The 11448-nt window shown below is 47.5% G+C and overlaps 1 protein-coding gene across 1 annotated transcript in view; it reads right to left on the reverse strand.

Annotated features, from left to right (window-relative positions):
• Nucleotides 1-9561, reverse strand: part of LOC307220555 (lymphocyte antigen 6E-like) — a 132406-nt gene extending 122845 nt beyond the window's left edge. The window contains exons 1-2 of the mRNA XM_079984575.1: nt 9365-9561; nt 5164-5283 (exon numbers count right to left, since the gene is read on the reverse strand). Of these exons, the coding sequence (XP_079840701.1) occupies nt 5164-5283; nt 9365-9422 (178 nt within the window). The 5' untranslated portion in view covers nt 9423-9561. The remainder of the gene's footprint in view (nt 1-5163; nt 5284-9364) is intronic.
• Nucleotides 9562-11448: the final 1887 nt, after the last annotated feature.

Consider the following 11448-nt stretch of genomic DNA (forward strand, 5'->3'; position numbering starts at 1 on the left):
GGCTTTATCGCTTGAGTCAATGTGTAAAACGCATGAAAGCATGAACAATGACCGCTCCCCACGTTAAATGGGGGGCGCCCTTTGCGTGGTCGTGCGCAGCCCCCTGGACCCTATGCGGCACCATTAGCACAGGCTTGGCTTCGCCTTCCCCCGGTGGGATACGTGGAGGTCAGATTATCTGGGATCACTGTCTACGTCGTTATTCACTTACTACTTCGGCACCATAAACGCCTAAAAAGTTTTACCGCTTAGCCCACAGGAAAACATCTATTACTTTGTTTCAACTATAGATTTATTATACAGTGGTGCCTCGGGTTACATACGCTTCAGGTTACACACTCCGCTAACCCAGAAATAGTGCTTCAGGTTAAGAACTTTGCTTCAGGATGAGAACAGAAATTGTGCTCCGGCGGTGCGGCAGCAGCGGGAGGCCCCATTAGCTAAAGTGGTGCTTCAGGTTAAGAACAGTTTCAGGTTAAGTACAGACCTCTGGAATGAATTAAGTACGTAACCTGAGGTACCACTGTACTTCTATGGACTTTCAAAGATTGACAGACGTGTGTTCATTTGATTTCAAACATATTAGAGAATTTACAAGTGTACGCATTTTGTTTTTGTTGTACCGAATTATGTATATTAAGCAATAAGAATTGTAATGCGATCTAGTAGACTGGTCATCGTGTTGCTTGTGTTGTTTTGTTTTGTTAGTTGCCCAATCCTGCCTGGGGAGGTGTTGCCAAGGTGATCAGGCCAGGTAGGGGGAGGGACTACCTGCCCACACAATAGAGGGAGGATCTTACCTGGGAATCGCCAGTTGGCTCCAGAGCTTCTCCCACCCTACCCACCCTCAGTTAAGACTTCTTTTGCAGGTTAACCTTTTCTCCACAGGTACGCGACGGCGGCGTAATGGGGGCGGGCTCTCTCTGCTTGAACATATGTTCTCCGGAGCCAACCCATCCCACCCACACACTGGATAACCCTGATGTTCCCCAGATCCCCGGCGGGGGACTGAGAGGGATAAACGCCCAATGCCTAAGCCAAGATCTACCCAAATCTGAAACATAATAAAGTTGTGGCCAATTTTAATCCCATAGCACGTTGTCTTGAGTCGTTATTCCACACGGGGGCCGCCCAGTGTTTGGGGAACTCTGCCTGTCCACACAAAAATAATCATGAGTGGTGTGAAGGGTTAAAGAGTTCTGTGTGACGTCCCTCAATTCCTGTCGCGTGACTCGGAAGGAAGGAGGAGTTGTTCCTCACTGCCTCTTTGTCTCTGAAGGAGATGGCAGCCATGAATGCTAGCAGCCCAGGGAGAATCTGTAAAGGGCTGATTTATTGTTTTACTGCTTGAATAAACACTGTTATATAAACACACAGACGCCTGGGTGTGTTTGAAGCTTCTAAGCTGACACCGGGAAGCAATAGCTCCGCTGTGTTTACTCTGCACTTCGTGGCGGAACGAAGGATCGGCGCAGCTAGAGGGAAACGTGCCGGGCTGAGATCGCTTAAAGCTGCTGCTAATTGGGGTCGTAAACCAATTAGCTACGCCAATTATCTAACAAGTGGTCGTGAAATTCAGAGGAATGGGAGATGACAACAAAGGCATGGATTTTAGTATTTTAATTACCGTATTTTTCGCTCTATAAGACACACCAGACCATAAGACGCACCTAGTTTTTGGAGGAGGAAAACAAGAAAAAAAATATTCTGAATCCCAGAAGCCAGGACAGCAAGAGGGATCTGGCTTCTGGGATAGCCTCTTGCTGTCGTGGCTTACGGGATAGTCGCACAGGCTGCATTCGCTCCATAAGACACACACACATTTCCCCTTACTTTTTAGGAGGGGAAAAGTGTGTCTTATAGAGCGAAAAATACGGTAGGTGGTCGTGATAGGCTGTAAACCCTGCACATCCCCAGCCAATGGGGAGCAGAGAAGGGAACCTTGTATTCGAGGATCAGTGATATAAGCTTGTGTTTTGCTAGATTTGGGTGTGCCTGCTTTCAGGCACTTGTTCTGGCAGGAATGCTGTTGCAATCAATAAATTCTTTGCTGCTTCACCAATTCTGTTCAGACTTTATTTTGATGGGTCCTGGGACACTGAGACTTGTGACCTGCATCTTATATCTCACAGTTAACTCAAGTGGCTTAGCACCGGTTGCCCGAAACCGCAGGAGGGGAGAGTTGCTCTTGCACTCAGATTCCTGTTGGGACATCTGGTTGGTCCCTGTAGAAGAGGATGCCGCACTAGATGTGTAAACAGGGAGAAATCTGAGGGCTCCCTTGGACAAAAAACAAGGACACCAGCCAGGAATACCAGAGCAAAACAGCAGCCAGTAGGCTTGGTCTTTATTGAAGACTGTCGCGACAGGACTCCCACCTGCCACAAGGCGGAGCAAGATGGAAGCCCCGAACAAAAGAAGACCCCAACTTTTAGTAGCTGCTAATCCCCATGTTAGGTAAAGGTAAAGGGACCCCTGACCATTAGGTCCAGTCGCGGGCGACTCTAGGGTTGCAGCGCTCATCTCGCTTTATTGGCCGAGGGAGCCGGCGTACAGCTTCTGGGTCATATGGCCAGCATGACTAAGCCGCTTCTGGCGAACCAGAGCAGCACACGGAAACGCCGTTTACCTTCCCGCCGGAGTGGTACCTATTTATCTACTTGCACTTTGACGTGTTTTCGAACTGCTAGGTTGGCAGGAGCAGGGACCAAGCAATGAGAGCTCACCCCATCATGGGGACTCGAACCACCAACTTTCTGATCAGCAAGCCCTAGGCTCTGTGGTTTAACCCACAGTACCACCCGCATCCCTCAATCCCCATGTTACACCCCCCCCAACTACATCACTAATACATCATGGTTACATCATGAAAAGGGAGGTCTGGTGGCAGGAACCTGAGCATCCTGGACCCTGTCCCATGGTTCTCCTTGCCATCCGCCAAACACCCATCAAGTGTAACAAAAGAGATATTTACATTTCCCTGTTTCCCAGCCAAGTTACTCACACCCTTTTGTCTTCATCTGGGTTTGTTATTTCTGGCATGGCTACCTCTCTGGCACTCAGGTATCAGGAGGCCAGGAATTATCACTCAGGCAGAGGGGCTGCTGAGTAGCTGAGCTCACATGTCTATATGAATTTCTGAAGTTTTCCCAGTGAGCCAGTACACAGGTACATTGATAAGTGAATTCTTACATTTGGTATCGTGCAGCAGAGGCCCTTTGAATAGATAGGAAGAAACTGTGATGAAGTGTTTTGTGGGGAGAAATCACAAAAGTCACAAAAGGGATTGTGCTGATTTTGGTAGTGGGCTGCATGTGCATGATATCTGCTCGAGGGGCAACCCCCCCCCCCAAAACCTATACATAAATTCCTGCATTAGATGGGCCCTGATCCAGCAGGTTCTTCTCATGTTTTTATGTGCTGGATAAAAACAGGCCTTCCAAAACCACTGCCCTGTTTGCCAGTAGTGGATGCGGGGAAATCAGCAATCTCCTGGGCTGGGCAATTAAAAGCTTTCCAATGGTGTGGTTGGTGGGACAGTCTCAAATAGAAAAGGAGGGTTTTTCCACAGCCCTGTTACCTTGAGCTGGATTTTGGCAAGGATTGACAGTTTCTGCAAAAAAGGGCTAGACCAGAATCTCAGCTACCAGGTCGGTCCCAAATGCCACCCCTCCTGAGAATGTTTGTTTGTTTGTTTGTTTAGGCAAAGTAAATAAATAAAATAAAAATGTGCACCTCACAACTGAGACCATTCCATTGTGGCTATACAACCTCCCCCAATTTTAACACCTCTTGTGATGGTTTGACCCCTTTCCGTTTTAACAGTACAAAATTTACAAACACCTTCCATATTTCCTCAAAATCATTTCTCCTGCGTATTCCCCATCTTACCTTAATGGCACATGTTAATTTATCATTAATAGCTATATCCCACACCTCTTTATACCATTCTTCCATTTTATATTCTGCTTGACCCTTCCACTTCCTAGCTATAATAATTCGTGCAGCTGTCAATAAACTTGTGAGCAAGTCCTTCATAGCCTGCGAAGCTTCCACCCCATCGTAAATTGATAATAATGCTACCTCTGGACTTTCGGTCAGCTTTAACCCAGTGATTTCTGTTACCTCCTTAAAAACCTTTTGCAGAAAAAAATATTGTACATATTTACACCCCCACCACATGTGAAGATAATTCCCTGTTTCCTGGCAACAATCCTGGAACATTCTGCCTGAAATGCACATGACCAAATGTTGCTTTGTTGAATCCTGACAAGACAGAAGTACTGTTTTTGGGGGACAGGAGGAAGGCAGGTTTGGGGGACTCCCTGGTCCTGAATGGGGTAACTGTGCCCCTGAAGGACCCGGTGTGCGGCCTGGGAGTCATTTTAGACTCACAGCTGTCCATATAGGCGCAGGTCAATTCTGTGTCCAGGGCAGCTGTTTATCAGCTCCACCTGGTACGCAGGATGAGACCCTACCTGCCTGTGGACTGTCTCGCCAGAGTGGTGCATGCTCTGGTTATCTCCTGCTTGGACTACTGCAATGCACTCAATGTGGGGCTACCTTTGAAGGTGACCCGGAAACTACAGCTAATCCAGAATGCGGCAGCTAGACTGGTGACTGGGAGCGGCCGCCGAGACCATATAATACCGGTCCTGAAAGACCTACATTGGCTCCCAGTACGTTTCTGAGCACAATTCAAAGTGTTGGTGCTGAACTTTAAAGCCCTAAACAGCCTCAGTCCAGTATACCTGAAGGAGCATCTCCACCCCCATCATTTTGCCCCGACGCTGAAGTCCAGCTCTGAGGGCCTTCTGGCGGTTCCCTCGCTGCGAGAAGCCAAGTTACAGGGAACCAGGCAGAGGGCCTTCTCGGTAGTGGCACCCACCCTGTGGAACACCCTCCCACCAGATGTCAAAGAGGAAAACAACTACCAGACTTTTAGAAGACATCTGAAGGCAGCCCTGTTTAGGGAAGCTTTTAATGTTTAATAAACTATTGTATTTTAATATTCTGTTGAAAGCCATCCAGAGTGGCTGGGGAAGCCCAGCCAGATGGGCGGGGTATAAATATGTTGTTGTTGTTATTGCTTTCGCTGCAACATTTAGAGCTTAAAAAATGGGTTAATTGTCCCGCTAAACTGGAAACCTGCTTTCAACTTACCAATCCTGAAAGACGCGACTGTGGTCAGGCAGTAGTTGTCATTCTCTGAGCACTTGGTGGCCTTCAGGCAAGACCAGTTGCTGAACGATGGTTCGCACATGAAGCACCACAGCGGGTGAACTAGGGAAAGACAGTGCAAAGAATTACTGAATTAAAGCAAAAGCATGTGATGATACATAGGGAGAAAGATGTGGGACATAATACAGTGGTACCTCAGGTTACATACGCTTCAGGTTACAGACTCCACTAACCCAGAAATAGTGCTTCAGGTAAAGAACTTTGCTTCAGGATGAGAACAGAAATCATGTGGTGGCGTCGCGGCGGCAGCAGGAAGCCCCATTAGCTAAAGTGGTGCTTCAGGTTAAGAACAGTTTCAGGTTAAGAATGGACCTCCGGAACGAATTAAGTACTTAACCCGAGGTACCACTGTACAGCGGTACCTCTGGTTGCAAATGGATCCGTTCTGGAGGTCCGGCCGTATCCCAAAGTTTTCTCAACCAGAGGACCACTTCTGTGCATGCGTGAGCAGCGAAACACTTCTGGGTTTGCCGCTTTCGCAACCCGAATTTTACATTACCCGAGGGTTACGTAACCCAAGGTTCCACTGTATACAAATGACAGGCTGGGAGAGGCTATGGAAAGCAGATCTGAAATTTACGGCATGTTCTTTACTGAAAGAAAAAATTATGAAAATGATGTAAAGGTGGTATTTGACCCCGGTAAAGTTAGCAAAAATGTATAGAACAAGTACCAATATATGCTGGGAATGTAAAAAAAAAAGAAGGTACTTTTTGACATATGTGGTGGACATGTAAAGTAACTAAAAACATTTGGGAAATGATATACAGTGGTACCTCGGGTTAAGTACTTAATTCGTTCCGGAAGTCCATTCTTAACCTGAAACTGTTCTTAACCTGAAGCACCACTTTAGCTAATGGGGCCTCCCACTGCCACCGCGCCGCCAGTGCGTGATTTCTGTTCTTATCCTGAAGCAAAGTTCTTAACCTGAAGCGCTATTTCTGGGTTAGCAGAGTCTGTAACCTGAAGCGTATGTAACCTGAAGCATATGTAACCCGAGGTACCACTGTATAATGAAATGGGGGGGAAATGTTCAAAATAACTTTTGTTAAAAAACCAGAAGCTTTCGTATTAGGAATTATAGGTACCAAGATCCCAAAGGGCCAAGAAATTTAAAAAAGAATGGGAAATGAATATAATGCAGTGCTTTTTTTTCTGGGGGGACCCAGGGGGACGAATACCCCCAAACATTTTGTGAATCTTTGTACTTTTGTCCATTTACTGTTTTTATTTTTCCTGATTTGAACTATAAAAAGTGATTTTCTGAGTCAAAATGAGAGTACCCCCTAAACATTTTTTTAAGAAAAAAACAAGCAGTTATAATGTATATGCAAAATCACTGTAAACAGGTCAAAGCATTAGTAGGATTGTAAACACACTTGTAACAGAACGCCTACCGTAGATAATTTAGGAAGATGAAAAACTGGAGAAGTGTTGATATGCAGTTGAAAATAGAATCAATAGTGAAAGGAATGAGGGAAGTCGGGAGATTCAGAGTCATCTCGATAATTAGATTGGGATTTGTTTTTGTTGTATGTTTATATTTTGGAAAATCAAATAAAAAGTTATTTCAGAAAAAGAATTGAAGCAAAAGCATTTAAGGATGACTTACAGCCACTCTGTGTTTCTCCAACAGCCCAAAGCATTCCCAGAAATAGAACAGACTCGCGTTTCCCACCCATCCTTCCTGGTGGTCCAACAATCTCTCGTCATAGACTAGCCACTAGGACCTTTCTTCCAGCGGCGTAGCGTGGGTTGTCAGCACCCGGGGCAAGGCAAATAATTTGCGCCCCCTAACCCGGGGCAAGGCAAGTAATTTGCGCCCCCTAACCCGGGGCAAGGCAAGTAATTTTCACCCCTAACCCCTAACCCCTAACCTGCCGCCGCTGCCAGCTTCTTCTTGCTGCTGCCTGGGCTGGTCGGGTGTGGTTCTCTCCCGCGCTCAGCGCTGCGCTGGGCGGCCGCTGCACTGTCCCTCCCACAGATAGTCCCTCCCTCGCTCTCTCTCCGCTCCGCACCGCAACGCACGCCTGGCACCCTCCCCCTCCACAGTGGGCGGCGGCCTGGCAGCTTGGATCGGATTCACACAGCCAGCACTGCAGTGAGAGAGAGTGAGTGAGCCAGGTAGGGGCAGAGAGCTGCGAGTGCGAGCACGCCCCCCCCCCCAAAATGTTGCGCCCGGTGCGGCTGGCCCCCCCTGCACCCCCCACGCTACGCCACTGCTTTCTTCCCAGACCTCAACACCAGTATTGTTATAGATGCAAGTAAACCCTAAAGGTAAAGGTACCCCTGACCCCTAGGTCCAGTCTCGGACGACTCTGGGGTTGCGGCGCTCATCCCGCTCTATAGGCCAAGGGAGCAAGCATTTGTCCACAGACAGCTTCCGGGTCATGTGGCCAGCATGACTAAGCCGCGTCTGGCGAACCAGAGCAGCGCACGGAAACACCGTTTACCTAAGGCCCATGGGCCACAAGCGGCCCACAGGTCTCATTTAACCGGCCCACGAGCCGCCCCTGAACCGAGCCACTTGCTCGGTAAGTCCCCACGGGCTGTGCTAAACTGGCGCAGCGGAGTGCGGGGACTCACTTCTGCGGCGCCAAAAATCAGGTCTGCGCAGATGCAGATGCCGGAAATTGCGCGAACGTGTGTGATCCAGCCCACAGGGATTTCCGCTGAAGTGAGCCAGCCCAGGGCTGTATTTAGAGATTAGATTAGAAAATTCTCAAATGAGATTGATAGAAGTAAAAAAAAATGTATAAGATGTTAAAATATGTTTAATTACTGTTGAAAATGATATGTTGAAAATTAATTTAAAAATTATATATACAGTGGTGCCCCGCAAGACGAATGCCTCGCAAGACGGAAAACTCGCTAGACGAAAGAGTTTTCCGTTTTGGAGGTGCTTCACAAAACGAATTTCCTATGGGCTTGCTTCGCAAGACGAAAATGTCTTGCGAGTTCCTGCGGGGGTTTTTTTCCTCCCCCCCCCCTTTTCTAAGCCGCTAATCCGCTTATCCGCTAAGCCGCTAAAAGCCGCTAAAAGCCGCTAAGCCGCTAATAGCGCTAATCCGCTAAGCCGTCAATGGGCTTGCTTCGCAAGACGAAAAAACCACTAGACGAAGAGAATCGCGGAACGGATTCTTTTCGTCTTGCGAGGCACCACTGTATATATATATAATTTTATATATAAAAAAAAGAAAACCCCTTTTCTCCTCTCACCTTTCATTGGACATGGCATGCCCCAACATATTCCTTTCTTTCTGTCCTAAAGGAGTCGCCTACAAAGACTAAAGGCTCATCCACACTTAGTGCTGAGCTGCATTTTCAACCACAGCTTCATGTTCGAACACCTTTCTTTCTTTCTTTCTCTTCCCCCAGCGTCTTCCCCACAAAGACCTTCATTCCCCTCAATGGCTCATCATCCAGGTTCTCAGCTCACCCGGTGGCTATTCCAAGAATCAGAAGCCTTGATTAAATTCTATCACTTACTGGATCCAGGGATTAGGGGGTCTGGCACCCAGCTTAACACTGCAAACTCATAACAGTGCTTAGTGCAGCGGTTCTCAACCTGTAGGTCCCCAGATGTTGTTGGACTACAACTCCCATCATCCCAGGATCGTAGGAGTTGTAGTCCAACAACATCTGGGGACCCACAGGTTGAGAAAGGCTGGCTTAGTGGAATGAGGCTCCCAGGTCCAGGACAAAGGGGTCTTTTCTTGGAGACTGTACCACGAGTACCACATTTGCGCTTTTGCTACACAAAATCCTATTTGAGGCAGAGACTTGAAGAAGGGTCGTTGAATTGTAGATCTGGAGGGGCCCCCAAAGGCCATCCAATCCCCTGCAATATAGGTTCACTGACAGATGGCCTGACAGATCACCCCACCACCACTCTTTCTACAGTATCCAGAGACTTATCGTAGTGATCTGGGTTTTACAACATCTTTGCGAGGAATGCTAGAAAATTCCTGCCGTCTACGATAACACAGGCAGGTGAGCTGGAAACGATTATCCCCATCCGTGCCTGAGGCAGGTCTGCGTTTCCTAAAAAACAGCCCAATTCCACCGTTCTTGGAATCAAGAGGGACTATCAGCTTGTGCTGTCAAAGTTGAGGAGGCTTACCTTCGTTTGTGCAGAGGAGGAGCAGCACGCAGAGAGGGACAAAGAAGCAGGTCTTCATCTTCAAGGGATCTCCTTTGCCTTGAACTGGATCCTCCAGGGCTGATCATAAACTTTTGAGGTGTGCCGGGGTGATTGGCTGAGCAGGGGATGGGCTGAGCATTTGTACTTCTTCCCAGCTGGAAGGGAACATCTGTGAACAATGGAATGTGGGAGGGTGACTCACAGGTGCCGTGCCTTCGGGAACAGCCCATCGCCAGGGGCAAGTGTTGCTTCCAGAAATCATTTGTTGCCTCGGCTCAGTAGACCTGAAGGAGCGTCTCCACCTCCATTGTTCTGCCCAGACACTGAGTTCCATCGCCGAGGGCCTTCTGGCGGTTCCCTCATTGCGAGAAGTGAAGTTACCGGGAACCAGGCAGAGGGCCTTCTCGGTGGTGGCACCCACTGTTAAGTTGTGGGCGAACATATCAGATGACACAGCGATTCTTCCAAAGCAGCTCTTTATTTGTAAGCTGGAACAGAACTAACTGAGGAGCTCAGTCAGCCTGCTTATATAGAGCTCCAGAACAACGTAACTGTTGCCATTTTCTAAAACTATCCAATCACTGAACGTCACTTTCGATCCTTCATTTGCATACAAAACTATCCAATCACTGAATGTCACTTTCGATCCTTCATTTGCATAACTATCTACAGTATCCCCCTGCTGGCCCAGGGTGAGAACTTCAGTACATAACACCCACACTGTGGAACATCCTCCCACCAGATGTCAAAGAGAACAACAACTACCAGACTTTTAGAAGACATCTGAAGGCAGCCCTGTTTAGGGAAATTTTTAATGTTTGACCTTTTATTGTGTTTTTCATATCCTCTTGGACGCCGTTCAGAGTGGCTGGGGAAACCCAGCCAGATGGGCGGGGTATAAATAAAATAAATTTACTACTACTACAACAACAACAACAACAACAACAACAACAACAACAACAACAACAATAATAATAATAATAATAATAATAATTTATTATTTATACCGCACCCATCTGGCTGGGTTTCCCCAGCCACTCTGGGCGGCTTCCAACAAAACACTAAAATACAATAACCTATTAAACATTAAAAGCTTCCCTAAACAGGGCTGCCTTCAGATGTCTTCTAAAAGTTTGGTAGTTATTTTTCTCTTTGACATCTGGTGGGAGGGCGTTCCACTGGGCGGGTGCCACCACCGAGAAGGCCCTCTGCCTGGTTCCCTGTAACTTGACTTCTTGCAGTGAGGGATTATTGTTATTACTATTCCTTAATGGACATTTAGATGCAATGCAAAGATCTTATTTTATTCTAGGTCTACACATGCTTCATGAGCACTGCTATAGAAAAAGGAAGCTTCTATAATTCTTTGGAATTGTACCTGAAGGAGTATCTGCACCCCCATTGTTCAGCCCAGACACTGAGGTCCAGCTCCAAGGGCCTTCTGGCAGTTCCCTCACTGCGGGAAGCGAAGTTACAGGGAACCAGGCAGAGGGCCTTCTCGATAGTGGCGCCCACCCTGTGGAACACCCTCCCATCAGATGTCAAGAAAATAAACAACTATCTGACTTTTTTAGAAGACATCTGAAGGCAGCCCTGTTTAGGGAAGTTTTAAAATGCCTGATGTTTTATTGTGCTTTTAATTCTGTTGGGAGCCTCCCAGAGTGGCTGGGGTATAAATGATAATAATATAGATGTAGTAGTAGTGGTAGTAGTAGTAGTAGTATTTGTGTCCCACTCTTCCTCGGTAAGGGCTTAGGGCCCTCGTATCTATGGGACCACCTCTCCTGGTCTGCCCCACAGAGGACCTTAAGGTCCATGAATAACCATAGTTTAGAGGTCCCGGGCCCTAAGGAAGTCAGACTATCCTCCACCAGGGCCAGGGCCTTCTCAGTGATGGCTCCGACCTGGTGGAATGCTCTGTCCCAGGAGACCAGGGCCCTGCAGGATTTAACCTCCTTCCGCAGGGCCTGTAAGACAGAGCTATTCCACCTAGCTTTCAATCTGAACTTAGCCTGATCTTTTATTCCCCTTCCTTCCTCCCTCTCCCCTTTTTATGAAGATCA

This window comes from Podarcis cretensis (genome assembly GCF_951804945.1).
Source record: "Podarcis cretensis genome assembly, chromosome: 7".
In the NCBI taxonomy this organism is placed as follows: Eukaryota; Metazoa; Chordata; class Lepidosauria; order Squamata; family Lacertidae; genus Podarcis; species Podarcis cretensis.